Source organism: Peromyscus eremicus, chromosome 1 (genome assembly GCF_949786415.1).
Source record: "Peromyscus eremicus chromosome 1, PerEre_H2_v1, whole genome shotgun sequence".
NCBI lineage: Eukaryota > Metazoa > Chordata > Mammalia > Rodentia > Cricetidae > Peromyscus > Peromyscus eremicus.
The window spans coordinates 24,186,582-24,209,526 of record NC_081416.1 but is presented as its reverse complement, the minus strand read 5'-3'; the positions used below and the strand labels follow the sequence as shown (position 1 = coordinate 24,209,526).

The 22,945-nt window shown below is 40.7% G+C and overlaps 2 protein-coding genes across 7 annotated transcripts in view; one reads left to right on the top strand and one right to left on the bottom strand.

Annotated features, from left to right (window-relative positions):
- Positions 1–3,823, top strand: part of Pde6c (phosphodiesterase 6C) — a 54,351-nt gene extending 50,528 nt beyond the window's left edge. For 2 of the 3 annotated variants that reach the window (XM_059247012.1, XM_059247001.1), the window contains 3 exons: positions 68–151; positions 666–822; positions 3,762–3,823. In XM_059247012.1, coding sequence (XP_059102995.1) covers positions 68–151; positions 666–822; positions 3,762–3,823 — 303 coding nt within the window. The remainder of the gene's footprint in view (positions 1–67; positions 152–665; positions 823–3,761) is intronic. The other variant, XM_059247007.1, reaches the window with a different exon arrangement.
- A 1,086-nt stretch (positions 3,824–4,909) lies between these two features.
- Positions 4,910–22,945, bottom strand: part of LOC131907386 (protein FRA10AC1 homolog) — a 60,828-nt gene continuing 42,792 nt past the window's right edge. For all 4 annotated transcript variants that reach the window (XM_059258569.1, XM_059258587.1, XM_059258559.1 and 1 more), the window contains exons 8-14: positions 21,849–21,894; positions 19,029–19,142; positions 16,979–17,021; positions 15,119–15,231; positions 12,077–12,115; positions 6,249–6,327; positions 4,910–5,231 (exon numbers count right to left, since the gene is read on the bottom strand). In XM_059258569.1, the coding sequence (XP_059114552.1) occupies positions 5,189–5,231; positions 6,249–6,327; positions 12,077–12,115; positions 15,119–15,231; positions 16,979–17,021; positions 19,029–19,142; positions 21,849–21,894 (477 nt within the window). In that variant the 3' untranslated portion in view covers positions 4,910–5,188. The remainder of the gene's footprint in view (positions 5,232–6,248; positions 6,328–12,076; positions 12,116–15,118; positions 15,232–16,978; positions 17,022–19,028; positions 19,143–21,848; positions 21,895–22,945) is intronic.

The following is a 22,945-nucleotide window of genomic DNA, read 5'->3' as shown; positions in this document are numbered from 1 at the left end:
ATGTCACTTATTAAAACCATTCCTAAACCCCTGAAAAACGTCTTTAAAGGATTTACTTCTCTTCTAGCCTATGATGGACAGAAACAAAAAAGACGAACTCCCCAAACTTCAAGTGGGATTTATTGATTTTGTTTGTACTTTTGTATATAAGGTATGTAAACAAATTATTCGAATGAACTGTGTAATCATTTAAATGAGAATTTTTCTTTCAAACTATAACTAGAGTGAGCCAGGTGTGGTGGTGCGCATCTGTAATCCTAGCACTCAGGAGGGAGGGGGATCAAGAGTTCAAAGTCACCTGGTAAGTTCAAGGCCACATGGTAAGTTTCAGGCCACCTGGGCTATACGGCAAGACCTTGCCTAAAAATCAAACAAAAAGTTGACTGAAGCAAAGTTACCAATGAAGAAAACCACCAGGTCATGTCCTCCATAGTATTTTGAGCATCGACTTTGATTTATTCAGAGTGGAATAAAACGTGCAAGAACTCACAAATGATCTACTTGACAGGCAGCAAAGAGCCCCTGCCTCTCCCAAGCTTTGGAAGCACCCAGGCTCATCCCAGCAGCTCCAAGCACCACCCACCTCCCAGCTTCTCTTCTACATATGAACGCTATTGAAAATCAGCTGTGTGATTAACTTGTTTCCGGCCTCAAATTCTCTGCAGGAGTTCTCACGGTTTCACAAAGAGATCACCCCCATGCTGGACGGCCTTCAGAATAACAGAGCAGAATGGAAATCACTGGCAGAGGAGTATGAGGCGAAGGTGAAGGTGACCGAAGAGGAGGTGGGAAAGCAGGAAGAAGGAGCAGTGGATGGAAAAGGTTAGCTGGAATTGAGTTTGCCTGTGTGAGTGTGCAGTTGCCAGAGATGTGTATGTGTGTGTGTGTGTGTGTGTGTGTGTGTGTGTGTGTGTGTGTGTGTAGGGGTGGATGAGTGGGTGTCACGTGACAAAAATACAGAGCATATGTGCTAATAGGAAAACTGCTTTGCTGATGCAGGTAGGTAAGTTGAAGAAGTTTGTGGTTTTCAGGGTTGTCTTGCCCGCAGTCTAGATCTTACACGTAACTCCAGGAGTTGACAGCCCCAGCCAGACAGGTCCCAGTACTGCAGAGGCTGTTGGTGGGCATTAACACCTTCTAGAAGGTGGCTCTAGGGCATCTCTGTTAAACATGGGGACAGGGGTCAGGAATAGATGGGAAGACAGTGCAAGTGTGATACCTTGCATTAGCTGTGAAACTCTGGGCAACTTGCTCAAACTCTCCAGACTATACAAGAGGTTTTACAGATTCACATCTGAAGGAAGTCCTACAGGTAAAGTTAAAGTTGGCCAACCATGTGAGGTGGCTTGAAGGAGATGCTAAATCTTTACTTGTCCCCCAGATATCTTCACCTGGTGCTATTTTCTCTGGCTTGAAATTTCTACTCCCAGTCACTTGATGGGTTTATCATTGCTTTCAGAAAGCCTGTTAAAGTGCTTACAATGAACTGTTAGTTCTTCAACTCAATGATCATATTGATAGCAAAATGCTGAGCTGGGCTGGAGCTCTGTGGTAGAGCATTTCCTAGCACTGCAGAAAGCAGAATGCTAAGTTGATGGTGAGTTGTCCATGCATGTTTATGAGTGTGTGTGTATGTGTGTTGGTACGGGGGCCTGAGGAGCTGTGCACCTTGTGTGTCACAGTGATAGGTTTTCTTACTGACCCAGGACTCATCTATTTAGCCAAGCTGACTGGCAAGACCTGTGTATCCATCTGTTTCTACCTCCCGGGTACTGGGATGACAAGCACATACCACCACGCCCAGCTTTTTCACATGGGTACTGGGAATCAAATTTGGGTCCTTGTGCCTGAGTTGGCAAGCCCTTTTCCTACTGAGCTATTTCCTCAGGCTGAGATGTTAATGTCTGTCTCCAAAGGTTAGCACTGTAACAGTTTTGTAAGTCGTTCCTGTTGGCAGAGAAACCATCTGTGTGTGGGAGGCCCTGCATGAAGATGCTTCTAGACGACTGCATTGTTCAGAGTTTAATCAGTTCATTGAAGTGGCGGCAATATTTGCCTTACCAAAGTTATAGACGTCCCTCGACAGAATAAAAGCAGGGTTTCTGATGCCTCCATGCCCACTCATTCAAATATTCACAGGGTATGTGTTCTCACAAGGCTGTGTTAGGCCTTGGCGGAAAGACAGGGACCTTATCTCCAAGCTCTCACTTCTGAAGGGAAAGCTGGGCATTAAGTAACCAATGCATAACCTGACGGTGAGCCTTGGAGAAAGCATGTGGTGTATACCGAGAGAGAGAGAGAGAGAGAGAGAGAGAGAGAGAGAGAGAGAGAGAGAGAGAGAGAGAGAGAGAGCGCGCGCACAGGAAGGCTTCCCGGAAAAGGGGGTGTCTGTGCTGAGGTCCCAAGACAGTAAGTCCCAACTCACACAAAGGAGCAGAGGTGAGTGGAGAAGAGAAAAAATAGGATATGTAAAATAACTACTGACAGAATAAGCTTGGTGTGACAGAATCATTTCAAAACCCGTCCATGTGTAGTCAAGGACGGACGGACGGACGGACGGAAACCCAGTACCAGATGAAGCTGGTGGTGTAGGCGGTGACCAACAGTACGTAGTCTGCAGCCAGCTGCGTGACACAGTCAGGGGAGCGGTTGGCGCAGGGAGGTCTGACCTGCACTTCAGGAAAACAGAAGAGATTTTGACTGATTCGTCCAACTTCTGACGTTACTTTGTCTCTCCTGTTAGAATGAGGAGAAATGCCTTAGGACTAAGACGTCTCTGATGAAGATACAGCCACCTTCCCCAAGTGGCTCCTATATTTGTCTTCATTCTTTAATACAATATTTTTATCAATTCTTTGAGAATTTCATGTATGTGCACAATGTATTGTTTTTGACTCCAACCCCTCCCCTAATTCCTCCCAGAGTGGACACAGGTCTTCTACACGTTATTTGCACACATTTATTTCTGTCTATTACTTGGAGAGTTCTCTCCCGGGCTTCAGGTTTTGTGCCTCTAGCTCAGATTCCAGCTTGTTTAATTTCACTGAAACACTGAGATGGTTACTATTTACCAAGTTTCATTTTATTTTGTTTTTTGAGAGTCTCACTCTGTAGCCTAGGCTGTCTGGAACCCACAGAGATCTGCCTGTCTTTGCCTTCCGAGTGCTGGGATTACAGGTGTGTACCACCACACCTGGCTACCTATCTATCTATCTATCTATCTTTCTATCTATATATTTTTTTGGGGGGGACAAAGTCTCATCATGTAGATTTGACTGTCCTAGAATTTATAATGGCCCCAAACTCACTGAAATCCACCTGCCTCTGCCTCCCAAGTGCTGGCATTAAAGGCGTGCACCACCACATCTGACTCTTGAATGAGTGTATGAGTATTTTGCCTGCATGTGTATGTGCACCATGTGTGTGCCTGATGTACAAAGAGGTCAGAAGAGGGTTCAGATCCCTTGGAATGGGAGTCAGAGATGGTTGTGAGCCACCATGTGGGTACTAGGAATCAAATCTGAGTGCCCTGCAATAGTAACAAGTGTTTTAAATGGCTGAGCCATCTCTCCAGCTCCTTGAATTTTATTTTTAAGTGAGCCAATTGTGAATAAAAAATTGGTTTTAAACAGTCAAACCCTTGGAGTTGTTATAAGCTAATATTATTAATTAGCGATCTCACACAGATACCATGAGAATGCTGGAATAAAAGCATTGTATCATATGACACCTGATAATGTTTTTTCTTGGTCTTTTACCAGCGGTCACAGATTCAAGAGGTGGCACCGAAGACAGAAAGTCCAAGACGTGCTTAATGTTGTAATATAATCCAACTAGTCTCTATCGCAAGTATCATCTTAGTCTCCGAGAAAAAACCTTCAAAAGACCCTCACTGAATTCAGTTCAGCAGCCCTGGAGTAACGACGATTTCCAGAGACACTGCCGTGTGACTATCCACAGAGTATCTACGGCTGACCTAGAAACCCCGTGAGCTAAATAAAGTTCAATCAAGGAACAAAATATGACAAAAAATGCATTTTATGCCAGTTTGTTTTAAATTAAAAGTATGCTATCTTGAAATGAGTCACAAGACATATTAAGATTTATTTATAGGTATGTGTCTGTGTGAGTCTATGTGGCATGTGTGCCTCTGCTGGGGGAGAGGGCTTCAGATCCCCACCACCTTGAGTTATAGCCAGTTGTAAGTCACCTGACATGGGTTCTGGGATCCCAACCGGGGTCCTCTGGGAGAACAGCAAGCGTTAGTGAGTACGCAGCCACCTCTCAGCCTGAGCACAGGTAAGAGCAGCTGACTGTGCAGAGCCAAAGCCAGGCAGCTGTACAGAGTAGATGTCAAACATCACCACAGACTTGACAAGATTCCTTCAGATATGGCCCCCACTATCTGCCACTGTGCTCGGTTATCTGAATTCATGCACGAACTATATCACAAACTGTATTTTCATTCCCAATACACTGCTCCATTGTACAAGAATGTGTAGTCTTTCCAGTTATCATTTAACTTTGCAGCACTCTATTTGCTGAGGATCACTGGACGATGAATGTACTTTTATTGTAAGAACGCTTAGCTACAGGAATTCCAGTACTAACATCAACTTTGGTGTTAGACATTTCAGATAATTTCCTCAGAAATCAAGATTCCTTTTCACTTACTGTAAGTAATAAGCTGAAGAAACAACACCTTCAAGAAATGAGGAACTTTTACACGATATTTAACATCAGTACACATGACACTAATTTACTATTTTCTGATAATTCAGAAAGGATTGCAAAATGACTTCCGAAAGATCTGAGCACAGTGTCTCACGCCTGACAGAAGCCTGGTAAGCAGTTGTCGAGTGAGTGAGTACAATTATCCAGTCAAAGGAAAAACTCGGAACACTGGCCATTTTAAAAGCAGACACTACATAATTTATTTACAGTTTAATGCCAATCACTCCCTGTTCAAATGTCACTTAAAACGGTGTATCATACACTGGAGAGCTATGGCCAAGACAGATCGGTGGATAAGCAACTGAGATGTCGAAGGAGGAAGGAGGAAGTGTCTGAGGCAGTCCCCGCCCGAGCCTCCGAAACATGGCCTGGTGGCTGTCCACTCGGTGTCATGGACACGTTCACGGAGTTTCACAGGACACTACCTCACCAAGGAATGAGGATCTCTCCCAGTTCACAGAAACAAGTCCTGAAAATAATCATCAAATTCTTCTTCCCTATTAAAAAAGTACAAACATCAATTATAATTGAGAGCACTCAAAATAATAAAAATTAAATAAATCAAGAGTAAAAAATTAAGAGATACATTATATGAGACTAATAAAAATAAAATACTTTCAGTATATTAGCTGACCATTCTACATAACAACATGTTTTCATAATTCAAATAATTCTAAGTTTCTAAACAATTACCTATTCTCAAAATTGTTAAAATTGGAATAGCTCACATGCTGGTACCTCTCTCAAAAACCCTCAGAGTTTTCTTTGAAATACTTTGTGAAACACCATTGCTTCTGTTTGCTTTTTTGGTTGATTCTATACCTTCCCTGTTCACTATTTCAAATTAAAATCTGCTTAAGAAATGTATGGAACAGAAACTGTGTTTAAAAAAAGTTACAAGTCTTACTCCCAGGAATGTGAGGACATTTGCTCAGGCCACAGTCTGAGACCAGTAAGTAAATATTTGTACTAGTAAAGGTTCTGTCTAAAAGAAAGAACAGAACTTGGAGGGACATTCCTTTCGGTATAACCTGTCAAAGACAGGGACAAGCATCCAGTGCTCAGTAAGTGTAGCGTCCGCAGCCAGCCTCACACAGCCAAGCAGCTCAGGCTTTGAAGTCAGCCCAGCAGAGAGCAAGAGCTCCAAGTTATCTGTTGTTGGGAGGCAGAGATGAGTGTCGGCAGGGGTCCTCCTACACCTGTGTAAACCTTCAAGGGGCTCCTCAGCGTGGGGCCTGAGAATCGGAACATCATGGGACAGGCTGTCCTAGATGCATTCCTCTCAGAAGGAACGTGAGCCAGAACAGAACAGAGGGTTGTCTGTTAAAATGAACTGATGCTGGGCCACCAGATCTTTATAGCCAAGAACAATGGCTGGTAATACACTTTCACTTTACCAGGGTAGGGGGCCTTTGGCACTATTAAGTATTGTCATGAACTGATATCAAGAACAGCTGTCTCCGCAGCCTCCTAAGCTGATGACAGAAGGGAGCATCTTGAATCTCAGCACTCACTGTGACTTTTCGTCGGTCTCTGGCAGGGGACCCTTCCAGAGCTCGGATTCGGAAGCACCGTCTTCCTCATCAGGGTTTCCTGCTCATGCAGAAGAAAAGGTTTTTGCATGTTTTAAATCATTTACCAGTGCAATTAAATTAACTATGAATTTAACAGCAATTTAGCTTCAACTTCTACAATTCCCTGGAAATTTAAGTTATTCCTCCAGATACAATAAAATTTAAAAATTAAACAATATGAGAAATACCAGAGTCTCAGCAAAGAGGGCATGGAAACTACTGTCTTATGAACAACTTCCTTATGTTACACTGAAAAACAGGAGCAGCTGATTTACAACCGAAATGAAATGAAGATTTACACAGAGAACATGTCTATATTAGGACCAGCACTCAAAAACAGCTCCGTTAGACTGTGGTAGTCATCACAGAGGAGTCACTTACCGATGTAACATGGAACAAACTGATTACATCATGGAACAGTTTGTCTGCCTGCTAATACATTATCCAATACTGAGTAAATTTTAGCTGAGTATTAGGTGATCCAGTTGAGGTCTATATTTTTAAAATAGGAATATACTATTTTTACTGATTTTAGAGGTAATATGTACTTACTGTCTAAAATAAAAGCCATTTGGAAATGTTTAAAAGTATAGAGGAAAAGTTACCCGGAACTTACAGGTAATACAATATTTAAGTCTGGTTGGCCCTTACAAAATCATGATACATAAGTTTACATGTATGTATATAACATACAAGTTTTTAAATAAATTGGATTGTACTGTGCATATTTTCTGTAACTATAAAAGATTTGAGATAGCACAGTTTTCCATGACAATATATATAAATATGTCAATTTTTTTTAGAATTTATTTTTATTTTTAATGATGCATGTGTGTACAGGGGCCTGCAGAAGCCTGAGGTGTCAGATCTCCAAGGTCCTGGCAACTGAACTTGGGCCTCTGTAAGACCAATCTATGCTTTAACCATAGAGCCATCTCTCTCTCTAGCCCCATGACAGCTTTAAACAAACAGAAAACAAAACAAAATAAAAACAGCTATATTGAATTTGATTAACCAATCCTCAATTCCTGATTGGTGGGGAGTTAGGCTGTTTTCCTTTTTATTTCTATTGGTGAGGGGCGGTGCTAGTGATTCCACCCAGGGTCTTAAAAATGCTGGCAAGGGCTCCACAGTGGGCCCACAGCCCAGCCAGACTGTGGCTCTTGTTGCACTGTGTATATTTCTGTCTGAATTTATCTGAGGGGCTTATCTATTCCAAATAAAATATCAATTCCAAAAGCAGCATCCCTGGCCACCAGACATGTGTCTAAAGCAGTTACAGGGCTAGGTTTCCTCCAGAAGTTTGCACTCTTCTGCACAATGTCTGGGAAAGCCTCTTTCCTCAAACAATAAGCATGATTTTTACAAAATGTCTGACAAATGTTTTTTTGTAACAGAACTGCAATCTCACACAGAGGCTTAGCTGCTCATGTGCTCAACCTAACACAATGTGCTCTTTACAAACCTTAACTTACATGACTGCGATGATTAAGAGACACTAAGTCAAGAACGACATTGTAAGAGATAATCCCCTTGTAGGAGCGAACACTGGAGTTCCAACCTAACTCACATTTGGCTGCCAGTACAGAATGTCCCTCGGTTCAGCACAGCACAAAAATAAAGCAGCATTGATTTGCCACGGTGGTTCTAGCCTTTTACCTGCTGGACTCTGATCCCTGAATCCATGTGGATGCCTGAACTTTGATCCTAACTGAATCTGTTGTGGCACCAATTGTAACAAACAGCAGGGGGAGGGTGCCGTCTAACGAGCCATGTACACATGATGATGAAACTATGAAGTCTTGGAGGAAGACTCCTGTTCTGTGACAGCCATCACTACAGTTCCCAGTGTCCTCAACTGGTAACACAAGAAGAAAGAATAGAATCTTCCACTCATTGAGCTAAGAAAGGATAGAAAACCTGACTGTGCCTAATAAAGGCATTACTGTTAAGATGTCAGAGAACAGAACCTACATGGCCTTCAGAACCTAGCAGCTCATTTTCAAGTCTTACACTATAAACTGCTCCGTTGGTCACTCGTGTTCCCTTCCAGGAATACTTTCCACAAGTCAGCTTTCCCACAACAATTTCCTTTGTATGGAGTGTCTTTGCCTATGTGTGGTGTATATAGGTCTGTGTGTGTGGTGTGTATAGGTCTGTGTGTGTGGTGTGTACAGGTCTGTGTGTGTGGTGTGTATAGGTCTCTGTGTGTGGTGTGTATAGGTCTGTGTGTGTGGTGTTTATAGGTCTCTGTGTGTGGTGTATATAGGTCTGTGTGTGTGGTGTGTATAGGTCTGTGTGTGTGGTGTGTATAGGTCTCTGTGTGTGGTGTGTATAGGTCTCTGGGTGTGTTCATACATGGAGGCCAGAGGTCAGCTTCTGGTGCTGTTCCTTAGGTGTTGTCCAACTTGTTTTTAAGAAAGGGCCTTTCACTGGCCTTGAACTCACTAAACAGATAAGGCTGGCTGATAAGGACCCAGAGATCTGCCTGTCTCTACCTCCCGAGCACTAGGGTTGAAAGTGTGTGGTACCACACCTGGACCACTTCTTTATGTATACACATGTGCAGGTGTGCACATGCAGGACACAGTATGGAGACCAGACAACAAGCTGCTCTCTCCCACTGCCACGTAGGTTCTAGGAATTAAACCTGTCAAGTTTGGTGGCAAGTGCCTTTACCCATTGAGTTGATCTTAGTCCGGTTTTGAAAGTGGGTTCTGAGGACTGAATTCGGTTTCTCTTGTTTCATGGAAGCCCTGTACCAACTGGACTACTGACCCAGTCCTGTACATCAATTTTCTGATACCAGATAATGCAATTTTACTTTTAAAAAGTTAAATTAAAATAAATCCCATTGAGAGAGTAGCCATTGAAAAAGTGCCCAAAGCCAGGCAGTGGTGGTGCACACCTTTAATCTCAGCACTTGGGAGGCAGAGGCAGGCAAATCTCTGTGAGTTCGAGACCAGCCTGGTCTACAAAGTGAGTTCCAGGAAAAGCTCCAAAAGCTACACAGAGAAACCCTGTCTCAAAAAAAGAAAAAGTGCCCAAATTGCCTCAAATCTGTAGGACTCGGCCAAATGATCTTTAAAGTCCCTTCCATCCTATGAATCTAAAACTTCCTGCTTCGCTGAGGGTGACAGTCACTACAGACACTGATACAACTACAACCAACCACGAGGGTGACGAACAGTACTGCCGAGGAATGACAAGCAGAACGGTTAATACACGACGACGACGTCCTTGCTGCACTACCGTCGAGTCTCTGCAGTGATTATGGGCAAGAGCTGGAATAACCTGTAGTTCTTTTTTTCTTCACAGTGTGTGTGTGTGTGTGTGTGTGTGTGTGTGTGTGTGTGTGTGTGTGTTGTGGTGTGAAAACGCCACAGTTGCATGTGTGCAGGTCAGAGGACACGTGAGTTCCAAGGATCGAACCCAGGTCATCAGGCTTGGCAGCAAGTCTTTATTTGCTAAGCCACACCCTACTGCTCTGTTGGTCTCTGTGGGATTTTCATCCATCTCTACCACAAAATGAACCCGTTCACTGTAACACTTCTGATAACAGGCAGTGGGCAATCTGTCTTCCCAGACAGCACACTTCCTCTATTCTTTTCGTCAGACAATCCCAAGTGACAATTTTCCTTAAACTAAGGCAAAAATATGTTTTCAGACCATTTTTATCCATAGACTCTACTTCTGTGAGCCAGTCACCACAAATCAATCTCCCATATAGTAACAACCTCCAAACACCTCCAATTTCTGGGTCCTCATCTTCCTCCAGCCTCCTCTCGATCCTTCATCTTTCTCCAAACTAAACATCTGTAGTTGTGCCAACATCCTTCCCACAGCACGATTACAGTCCTAACACCCTGGCTGCTCTGTGTCTGATCTGCTCAAGCCTTTGAGGATCTCCTTAGTGTATGGTGTGTAAATGCTTTGGGTTTTCCCGAATGCTTGCATTTTGTGGATATTATATGATAACTAAAAACTCACTCCACTGAAGAAATGGTGAATGTCTGCAATAACTATAATAAACGGACAGGTTTTAACTTTTGGTCTGATCAATTCTAGAGAGCAAATAGAGACTCTGTTTAATGTCTGGCATTTTTCTTTTCGCTGGCATTGCAACAGAACTACAGGTTATCAAGGACTTCCTTTGTGTGCGGCACAGGCCTTATGTGGGTGTCTTCTCTTTTGGCAGTAATTCAATGAAGCTGGCCTGTTTACACACCCATTCTACAAAAGAAGCAAGACTTAGATCAATCATTTAAGATGGATCTATCTGTCTGTCTGTCTATCTATCTAATCTGTCAAAATTACAATATAAATAATAGGCCTACATTTGACTCACTAATAACGAAGTTATTGATAGTAAGAACAAAAAGGCACTGTGTTGGGGACTATAAACTTGTATCTAACACTATCTCTGACATTAACTACTTGGCCTTGAATAATTTCCTGGAGTTCTCTGGTTCTCTGGAGATCAACTGAATAAATAGCCTAGAGCTTAACTCACCACAAATGGATGTCCTCTAACTGGGCATAGTGGCATGTGCCTATAATTCTAGAAATTTGGGAGACTGAGATTATGAATTCAAGAATAACTTGACTTTTCTCAAAATAAATACATACATTAAAAATTTTAAGCAATTAAAAAACCATTTTAAAAATGGCGGGGAAGGGACCACACTGGAGAGACGGCTCAGTGGTGAAGAGTGGGTGCTGCTCTTTCAGAGGACCTAAGCTTGCTTCCTAGCACCCACACTGAGCAGCTCACAACCATCGAGAACTCCAGCCCCAAGGGAGCCAACGCCCTCCTCTGCACTTCAATGGCACCTGCACTCAGAGGGATATACTCACATACATAATTTAAAAAATAATAAAAATAAACCTTTACAATTTAAAAAATAAAAGTAGTTTTCTCTATCACAGACAGAGGATGAAAGAAAACAACCCTACAAATGTATGCCCCTTTCTATAATCCTACAGGAGAGTCTTCTCTCCAAGCCGCTAGACAAAAGCTAAATAAGCACCGAGGTCTCTTTACTATTTTTCAAGCCATCCATCCATCCATCGTTCGTTCTGCTGGCAGCTTCATTCTTTGTTTTGGTTATGGGGAGGACAGTGACAGAACTGTGGTCTGCCTCTGCAGTCATGTGACATGCTTTGGTGGAAGTATACAATTTTGCTTCCATCTCTACACTGCTATTCTACCTTGTCCCCACTATTCCTACATCACTAATTTTAAAACAACCTTTTACATCGTTTGTAAGTCACTGTGAACACTTCGGGGAGTATTTCATGGGAAATATAGGATTTGTAGCAATCATCGGGTAAAACCACTGCTTTAATACTGGAGAAAACAGGCCTAAAGCACCATTCACAGCAACGGCTTCTCCCAATCCAGACCACCACAGGGCCACTCAGACTCATGGAAACGACCAATTTTCTTTAAATCTTAACTGCCTTTCCTTTCCTGTTCCAACCTTATCCCTATCTCTTCCTGCACACTGTACAGTGTGAAATCGAAATGTTTATGCATGATATTTACTGAAAAAAGATTCTGATGCTTTCCATAACTAAAATAAAAAAACTTTTAATTATTTTAACTGAAAAGTAAATATTCACTCTTTGTCCTTTATATTCTTCTCATGTTATATAAAAACAAACATAATTCATATCAAAGCAGGATACAAATAAATAAAAAATCCAAATTACAAATGCTTTGAATCTACATATTTCCATTTAAGAAAGAAATGCTTGATACTTACTGTTTCTAGAATCTTCTGACTCTTTTGAGGATGAATGTCCTGAAAGGAAAACAGCATTATTTCATCAAGCATCATCTTTGGGTGGTGTTGACAGTTGTAGCTAAAACCATAAATTCTTCCCAAATTTGTTTTTCTTATGTGCAAAAAATAATAACAACAATAAATAATAATAAAAATAAAAAGCCCTTTACTACTTTCTAATCTTTCAGGTCCTTTGGTCTTATCTCCTCAATTAAAATGTTAGGTCCTTTTAGATAGAGATCATCTTATGTGTTCATAGAGCATGGGATGGCTAACATAAAACTTGAAAACTGAGAGCCTAGGAAAAGTCTCACATGGCTTAAAAACACTTCACAGGTTGCAAAGTAATAATGATGATGATGATGATGATGATGATGATGATAATTTTTTCTTTGTGGAGATGTTCAGTCCTTCCACTGAACAGTGTACAAATATTCATTTCCATAGAATTTTTCCAAGGTCACAGACAAGTAGAAAGTAGAACTCCCTCTGTTCAGCATGCTAAGCAAGTGCTCTACCACTGAACCACATCCCCAGCCAGTCTTGTCCACAGTGGCTCTTAAGATAACTTTTCAGCAGCAGTTATTGAGGAAGACAAGAAGTGAAAAGTACACAAGATCTATTGTGTGTGTGTGTGTGTGTGTGTGTGTGTGTGTATTTTTTGTTTTTTTGAGACAGGGTTTCTCTGTGTAACCCTGGCTAGTCTAGAACTCACTCTGTAGACCAGGCTGGCCTCAAACTTACAGAGATCAACCCACCTCTGCCTCCTGAGCACTGGGATTAAGGGCGTGTGCCACTACGGCCCGGTTGTATATATTTTAAATTCTCATTCTACAGAGCCCTCTGGGAGACATTTTTGGAGGGTGATGAAATAAAAGCACAGGTGACAGAAGGACACCCCAACAAAACTGGAGGGGCTAAGAAACTCAAGAGTTAGTCTTTCAGAGGAAGTGCAGGGTGAAGACAGGGAAGTGTGTTCAATTGGTTTTAAAAAAAAAAGTAAGTGGAAAAGTTAGGCTTTCTCTGCAGGCCTGCTGACATATGTAGAACCAACCGGGAAGTGTAGGTCGGGGGCGACAAGTCAAGAGAAAGCTGCTAGCAATCCCATCATCTGAAATGTGGAGAGCAGCTGTAGGTGGGGCGGGCTCCTCTTCCCTAAGATGCTGAGGCGAAGTCAGAACAACCACGTGCCACAGGGCAGAGCCTCTTGCACACTTCTCTCAGGGGTCTCAGACAGTGACTTCAGACCAATGGACAGCTGACCACAACACTGCTGGCCAGAGCACTGGAGTTTGAAAAGCAAAACCTCCAGAACACCGTTCTGATTATGACTCTAGGACTATTTTCTGGAGTCTCTTCAACTATGAATTCACTGATCCACTCACTCACCTAACATCTACTAAGTGCCTATGGTGTTAGGAACTGGAGATGAGTTAAACAGCCACACAATCCCTTCTCTCACAGAAAATGGATTATTCCAAGGGTCCTGCGCCTTTCTAAACAAGTACAGGGTGCTCTGAGAACGTACAACAGGGATCTAATCTAGTCTGAAGAAGTGAGACAGACAGTGTTAAGAAGGGCCTTTCCGACTGAGCTAGCTGAACTGAAACGTGAAGGGTGAGGTAGCTGAGAGAAGGGAAATGGGGAGAGACGATCTTGAATCTTTGGCGGAGAGTGAACCTATATCTAAGGATTTTGTTCTTCCTGATTTGCAAAAGTAACTGTTCTTTACACACAAGTTGTTGGTTTGTCTTAGTTTCCTCTCCACACATTCATTCAGCCATGTGGCATTCAGTGTCCACCCAGCCATTCACTTCCTTAACACTCTCTATGATGGTAACATGAAGCGATAAAGCATATGGTCTCACCTAAGCGGGGAAAGGACGGTAGGTTTGGATAAAACCAGGAGTGCCAACAGTCTGTATGCAACTGTGTTGTTTAATTATTATTAAAGTTTATGCCAAATTAAGGAGGTCTAGGGAGAGATGAGCTCTTCCTTACTTTAGAATAAGCCATGATTACACGATATGATTACAGTAAGAAGGTAACGTTATTAATACAATAATGAATATAACCATATTTTCAAATGGTGTATTACTATATTAGCATATTAGCATAAATAAAAAATTTTAAGCTCAAATGAGATTTTCACACTTATTAATTGAGATATACTTTGGAGTTAGGAAATAATTAAGATAGACATAGAAAGGCTTTCAGCTTCAAATGCCAACTCTCAATAAACAACAGAATAACAGCTCTTCTACTAACCATCCACTCACTCGGCAATACTATGTACTACACACACAAGAAGGAACAAATGCATTGAAGAAGGCACCTTAGCCAACTATCTTCCTGTCTAGAGCAAGGGAGCCCTCTCCTGCCCAAATCTTATATTAACACTAGCTTAAATTTCACTGAATCTTGCACCGCCCACCAAGTTTTAAGTTTGATTCAGTAGACGTTAAAGCCAATTAACTATTGGTGCTGAAAAGGCACCTAGAAGTAACCTTCATAATAGCTAATTACATGGCAGGCATTAGTCAAACTGCTTACTAAATTACCTCAGTATTTCTCACAGTCCTGAACAACAGGCACCACAGCCGTGATTTTGGACTGGATGACAGACTATAAAGCTGCTTTATGGTTCTGAGTGCCCTCACATTCTCACCTGACTCTTCTCAGGCCTGACAAATACGGAGGTGGGTGTTCACGTCACCCCAACATACGTGGAGAAAGTGAGCTCCAGAGAGTCGGTGTCTTACCCACATAACAAGGCTTGCATACAGCAGGAACTGACACTACTTGCAATATGATATGATATTATTGTACCTGTCCAAAAGGAATCAAACCCAACTGTTCTTAAAACTCCTGTAAGTGACTATAAATTCACATCTGAATTCTCACTTTCCTTTCACTTACTATAAAACCAAGTTCTAAATGCATCCACCAGCGAGATTCTGATTTGCACTGAGGCAGACCGCATTTCATACTCGGAAAGAGGAGCTCTTAAACCTCTTTTACCTTCATCCTTCCCCTTGGAAGCCTCTGAAGATGATCTGGATTTCTTAGGCGGTGAATCGTCACCTTCAATCTTGGTTTTAGCCTTTCTTTTTTTTGACTTGATTTCTTTTCTCCTTTATGTTAAACAATGTAATATTGAAGTTAATTTTTTCAACTGATTTTATAAAAAATAAAATCCAATGATTAAAAAAGTTAAAGTACATATAACTTATATAATAAAGAACCTTGAATGAGTATGCAATATTTTAGGCCAATATACAAATTAAGATAATTCTGTAAGATAATAAGGCCTAAATAGAGACAAAGAACTATTCTGTAAGCTCTACACAAACGAATAAGGCAGAGTTTTACTCAGCCCTTTCCTAGCACATATCCACCGAGCACTGAGAAAGCATGAGCAAGAAGCAAGTGCTGGGATGCTTCTGAGCCACAGTGAGAGGACACTCTCCTCTCAGAATCAAGACTACAGTAAAAGTATCTTGGGACAGAAATAGAAAGTGCTTATTTTTAATTCCTATCTCAACATTAGACAACTTATAAGTTATTTTCTTATTGCTCTGGTTTACCTCTTCTAGGCCAGATTTACAATTTGGTCAGTACAATAGGTGAAAAACAATTAATTTCAACTGCTTAAGAAGAGAAACACGAGAAAACAGCTCTCAAGTATTTGCTCAGCAGACTTCTGGTTAAGACATCCATGCTGATGCTATCATGCTGTCACAGCATGTCATCAAAGGGAAAATCACAAAATACCTTCAGTCTCATCATTGCTGGCAGAAAGAGGAAATGAAGGTTGGGGCTGGCTATTCAAGTAACATAGAAAGTCCTGCTGACTTTAAGAATGTATGACTTATGTGTAGCAGCTAAAACACTATGTAGACATGCTTATAATAAGACTGATTTTAAGCCAGGTGTGGTGGCATATACCTACAGCCCCAGCACACAAGAGTCTGAGACAGGAGAGTCACAAATTTGAGGGTAGCCTCAGATACATTATGAATTGAAGGCCAGCCTGCCTCAAAAACAAAACAAAAAACCAACAAAACAACAATAAAGAAATAACAACAATATGAAACCAATAAAACCAAGGCCAATGATCTCCTATGTACTACACGGTACAGGCCAGTGCTACTCCTAACTCACTCACACTGCAGACATATTCCAGGTGACTTAATAGGAGCCTGATTTTACCAATGTCATTTGTATCCTTGAGAGACTCCATTTAAAAGTCTGTTTAAAAGTAACAAGAGCGACTGCAGAGATAGTTCAGTGAGTAAGAGAGTCTGCAGTGCAAACCTGAGGATTTGAATTTGAATCCCAAGAATCCATGTAAACATCAAGTGTGGCCATGCTTATCCATAATCTTGGGTAGGAAGGTTGAGACCAGAGACAGGAGGATCGCCACTTGCCAGACAGACTAGTCAAAAATGGCAATCTCCAGGTTCAGTGAGAGACCTTGTCTTAAATGAGTAATGCTGAGAAAGTCAGAGAGTACAACACTCAGCATCCTCCTCTGGCTTCAGAATACACACATGCACACACGCATGCATGCACTTTAAAAGTCCTAAGAACCATTCTATATAGTCTGCTTTATAACTTCATTTCTAAGAATATCACAGTGTCTGGCCATTGGCTCCAAACTAACAACTCTCCTAAAAGGCATCTATTGCCCCACATAGACATTCACATATAAAATTGCTTAGCTAGATCAGGGCAGAGTGAATGTCCAATTCCATGGATCACACAATAAAGTTCTATCTTCTAAACAATAAATGAAATCCACTTTCCAAAATGAGATTTAGACAGTACAATAAAATAAGTTACTAAACATTAAACATAGTATTTTAAAACCAAAATTACCTGTGATGAAAATTTAATTTAAAGGAACATTCTTGGCATAATCCTAAAAAAGAAAAAAAATATCACTGAGCTTCTGAATCTGTGTAACTATATTGTTACTCAATTTTAGTTATAATTTATCATGATCTGTATATCCCTTACTATATACAGGAAATAATATGAAGAAGATAATCTAACATTACACATCAAAATTATATTAAAATGTTTGAGGATTGAAAACATTTTAACAATACTTTGTTTTTAAATTTTTTCATACAATGTATTTTGGTCCTATTCTTTCCCTCCCTCAATTCCTCCAAGATACCCCTCCCCAGCCACTCCACTTCATATTCTTTCTCTCTTTAGAAAAAAAGTATGACTCATTGAATAAAACGGATTTTCCCCTTTCCCAGCAGCTATCAATTACAATTAGCGCCCACCTCCCCTTCTGGCCCATGCCGGGCCCCTGCCCCCAACTCTGGCAGACTGCCACTGCTCAGGTATAGGCCACGTCAGTCAGCAGAACAGTGAGGGACCACCTGCCAGCTCCCAGATAGCTGAACTGCCCCCTCCCTAGATTCGGCTCTCAAGTACAAACAGCTTCTTGGTTAGGGTCAGCACCTCGTACCCACTTCCCCTTACTGCTGCTGGGATTCTGTCTGGTGTGACCTGTGCGGGTCTTGTGACCGCTGTCACAGTCTATGTGAGCTCACACATGTATCAGCCCTGTTGTGTCTGGAGGACACGGTTTAAAGGGACTTTAGAAAAAGTGTCATCCACTGTGTCTCACAGGCAGAAGCAGTATCTAACATCAAAGATACCTCCTAATATAATGACATGATGTAATAGTATGCATACAATAACAATAATAGAACGGTGCTGGGGTCAGCTTTTTGCCGCGGGAGACAATGACTGCAGACACTCACAGCTGGCCAAAGTGCTCAGAGTAACTGGCTACTGATGCTCAGCTCTAATAGGACACCTATATCACCCCCACCCCAAGACTCAGGGAACTTCTCCAACAAGAAAGCAGAAAAAAAACGTGAGAGCCAGAGGTGGCAGGGATGTTGTCACGCTGTCCTCTGAGCATGACGGGGCTGCTACACTCTTGAGCTCCAAGCAGCTGTGATTACTTGAATAAAACTTGCACAGGATTAGATAAATGAACACTCCATCACTGTGGGGTAGGGGAGACTCATGAAGATTTCTTCAGTGGTACAGCCACTGCTAAGTGTGGCCCACGCTCCTGTCAATAATCCCCACCATGCTCTGGAAGTAACCCTAATTACACTCATTGGGGGTCAACAAAAAACCAAACCAAACCAAACCAAAAAAACCCATGAAATAGGAGGACTCATGAAGAAGAAAGGGGGTCAGTGGTATGTGAGGGGATAAGAGAGTGAATGGTTTGAGTATGATAAAATGTATTATTGTATACAGGCATGAAAATGTCATAGTGAAACCCATTATTAAGTAAAATCAATGTTAAATAAACCCCCTTTAAAAAGATTCTTTCCTAAAATTTTCACTCACTGTCAAAGAGCAAATTTATTTACTGTTAATGCCACATTACAGCTACACATTCATCCATAAGGTTCACATCACCTTTTCTGACACTGTCAGACACGTCATCTAGTGACATCTCAAGTCTGTGAGATCTTCACTCTACAGGTTACCAGCTGGCAATCTGACATTCGAATTGTTTTATCAAAGTGCTACCATAATGCTAAAAATTTTAGGCTCAAAATTTCTTTGAGGTTTGGTGAAAACTACAGAGAAAAATAACACTTTCAGGAAAATGCACTGAATCTTGTAAAACTGAATTGTAAATAGTCTATACATTTTTCTTTTTGGGGGGGGGTTTCGAGACAGGGTTTCTCTGTAGCTTTGGAGCCTGTCCTCGACTACCTCTGTAGCCCAGGCTGGCCTCGAACTCACAGAGATCCACCTGCTTCTGCCTCCCGAGTGCTGGGATTACAGGCGTGCACCACCACCACCCGGCACATTTTTCAATTCTAAATTAAAGAAGAGCTTGGAGGAATCAACCACCTGTCCACGAAGCTCCACTTACTTAATTTAACAAGTGCGTTTCTCTTTTCACCGTGCTCAACATAACCGAAGTTCACTTCCCAGCTCTTCAAGCCTTCTTTTTCATCACAACATTTATTCCCACAGCAAAACTGACCTGCAAGAGGGAAAGAATTATCAGCCATGACACATGACGTGATTTGCCTATAAACCTATTACCTCTAAAACTTTCTTTTAAAAATTGTACAATAAATAATAGTACATATAATAGTAGAATGCAAAATAAATATTTAAAAAATATATAAGTTGTAACACAAGCTCATTATTAAAAATAATTGATCATAATAACTATAGCATCATATATCTAAGTATGAAATCAGAAAGATGATTTGTTTTTTCCTTTGGCAATGGGAGCCGGATCCAGGGTCTTCTGCATGTAAGCATGTGCTTTACCACGAAGCCACAGCCCAACTCTTTTTTTTTTTACTTGCTTGCGTGCTTGCTACATTGCCTAGGCTGGCCTAGAACTTGTTCTGTAAGTCAAAACTGAACTTAAAGATATCCTGTCTCAACCCCCAATGATAACTGGGACCACCAGACTGTGCCACCCATCCTGGCTAAAGAGCTGAACTCTTAAAAAATAACAGTCACAGAATTCCTGATGATAAACTGTTTATTTAAGTAGAATTTTAGTGAGTCCATATTAGAGAATCTTACACTGTAGAAAATGAAAACATTAAGTGTACTCACTAAAACCTTGAAAGGAGAAATCATCTCCTCAAAACATATGTTCTTAGATGTGAGTCCTGACAGTCTTAAATTGAAATATTAAAATTAATGTTTTCAAGTATTATTATATCATTTACTTAAAGTTCCAGCAAAAATGTTAATAAAAAGCATTTTAAAAACTTAAACCTGATATTCTAAATTTTACCATCTCACTGCTCTATATATATTAAAAACTTCTAAACCAGGACAAAAACTGATGATTTAGAGGTGAAGGGACAACTTAAAATTATCTATTTTGGCAGATTTACACAAAGAACAATTTCCACCACAATAATTTACACTAAGAGTATCAAATAGAAACCACAAAATCCTTTTCATAAAATGCAGAAGACTGCCAAAATGAATCTATAACATTAGCATCCAAAAGGCTAATTCAAAACTCAGTCTTCTGAAACAGGATCCATTGCATATAGCCCAGACTAACATCAGACTTACTATGTAGCAGAGGATGATGAACTTAAAACACATTTTTGAATTTATTTATTTATTTAGTGTGTGTGCACGTGTGTGTACATGCCATGCAATGGCATATGGAAGGAAGTCACAGGATGACTTTAAAATTTGTTCCAAATGAAGAGCTAATTAAACATGCACGTTTAGTATGTTTAGTAATGACTGTTAAACAGCAACCACAACATTCTATCTTAACAGCAACAGCTGGCTATCCATCCCAACTAGTCCTACATTCACTTAGGAACCTAGAGAAGGCCATCAACTGCCCATCAAAGGCAGTTTTATACACTCTCCTAAAAATTCTATGTGACAAAATTAACATTTTTATTAGTGAAAGACATTTCAGATCTCTCACTATTTTAGGTAAAAATACAAAATAAAATGTAACCTTAAGAAAACTTACACTGCCTTATTTTTAAACGTTTATTTAGTAGCGCGCGCGTGCGTGCGTGCGTGCGTGTATGTGTGTGTGTGTGTGTGTGTGTGTGTAGCTAGAGAGTTTTCTCTCTGGGGGCCATTTGTAGCTAGAGTTTTCCCTCCTGGTCCCGCCAAGCCCCAGCAGTCTGACAGCCCACTTATAAAATAAACAGACGCTTATATTATTTACAAACTGTATGGCCATGGCAGGCTTCTTGCTAACTGTTCTTATATCTTAAATTAACCCATTTCTATTCATCTATAAGTTGCCACATGGCTTGTGGCTTACCAGCATCTTTACATGCTGCTTGTCATGGAGGGAGCTGGCAGGTCTCTCTCCTCAGCCTTCCACTTCCCAGAATTTTCCTCTCTCCTTGTCCTGCCTATACTTCCTGCCTGGCTACTGGCCAATCAGTGTTTTATTTATACAGAGCGATATCCACAGCATGTGAGTGTGTGTGTGTGTGTGTGTGTGTGTGCATGGTGTGCATGTGGAGGTCAGAGGACAACTCGGTTGAGTCCATTCTCTCCTTCCACCCTAGGTTTCAGGGCCTGAACTAAACTGACTAGTCTGGAGTGGCAAGTGTCTTTACCCACTGCCCACTAACTGAGCTGCTCTCAACTCATTGTTTCTCCTTCTTCTAGAGAAAACATCCCTGTCATTTATATACGTGCACCCCAGGCATGCCCGGTGCCTGAAGAGGTCAGAAGAGGGTTTCGGATCCCCTGGGACAACAGTGCTCTTGACTGCCCTGAATGTTTGATTGTTTGATATTGGACTTAATATATGGGCTCAACCTAAAACTAGTCTGCACAAAACTTCTATTGGGCTCACATGTGAGATTTAATTTCTACTTTCAAAATGTTAATTTTTTTGAGTAGAATACTACCAATATTTTATCATAATAATTGGTAATCAAGCACTCACTTGTTCCCTGTTATTAAATCTTGAATTCTCATAACATTTTCTACATATCCTCAAATATTCTAAACATCAAATTCTAAAGGAAAAGTCATGAAAGTATTAAATTCTGATCTTTGCTAATAATGTATTTATCAGAAATACATTTCTCTAAATTTATCTTTATAGGTAATAACTTTTTGTCTATGATAGGAAAAATCTCACCCAATTATTTCAATTCTATATGACAAAATAAGCTGTGTTCTAATAAAAAGTAATTAAAAAATAAAAAATGAAAGTTACCTTTTCCTGAAATTACTTCTTTTTCTATTCGCCACCTGAATCCAAACTGGTATGAAAATAAATGGAAGTACAAAATTTAAATTACATATATATTCACATCTAACATAAAGCCAAGGATGATGACATTTTCAGCCTGAAAAATAAAACTAATTTTCAGTGTGATGGCTTTTTTTCTTTTTACAGGAATTTGAAAATATTTCTGAACAATTACCAACCTCTGTTAAAAACAACTTTTAAAATACCCTAAAAGTTACAGGTGTCAAGGCAGGAAAACACCTACATCCGTCTCTCATGCCATGGTGTATGACACTGACAGGAAAGGGGCTGTGTGGTCATGGCAAAGGACAGTACTTCAGTATGTTCATAACCCTGTAGGATCACTGTACTGAAAAAGAGTCCAGGGGCTTGAGAGATGACGGCTCAGTGCTTAGGAGCACTGGATGCTATTACAGAGAACCAGGTTCAACTCCCAGTACCCATGTGGTGGCTCATAACCGCTTGCAACTCCCATTCAGGGGATGTGACATCTTCTGGCCTCCACAGGCACTGCACATGTTACTAGCAAGAGTTTCCCAAACCTTTTCTTTCGTTCATTAATCTATTTAACAAATACACTTACTAAGCACTCATTTAATCACAGCCGCTGAGAGTTCAAGAGCTATGCAACAGCATCCACAACTAATTTGCAAGAAAGCGAGAAACCTCTGGGCTCCAGCAACCACACAGATTCACAGGATTATGCAAAGTAATTATTGCTACTGTCTATACAGACCTATAAAACAACTCACAAACTAAAAACACTAAAGAGACCAAGCTAAATGAAAAAGAAATCCTTAGCATTTCTTTTAAGATAGCTGTTTATAAATAGCTTGTTTTCTTAGCAGAACAGAAATATGCGCTACCCATACACACATTCCTTCTTTTCACATTTCCAACTGAGACCATCCATTCCTGGATTACCATTTCTAGTTCCTATGGAAGTTGAGCTAGGAATAAAAATAGCTTTAATATTAACTAAAGATGTAAAGCAGGGATGGGAATCTGCAACTACTAATTAGCACCGACTGAAAGTTAATTTTACCAAACTAGAAATATTT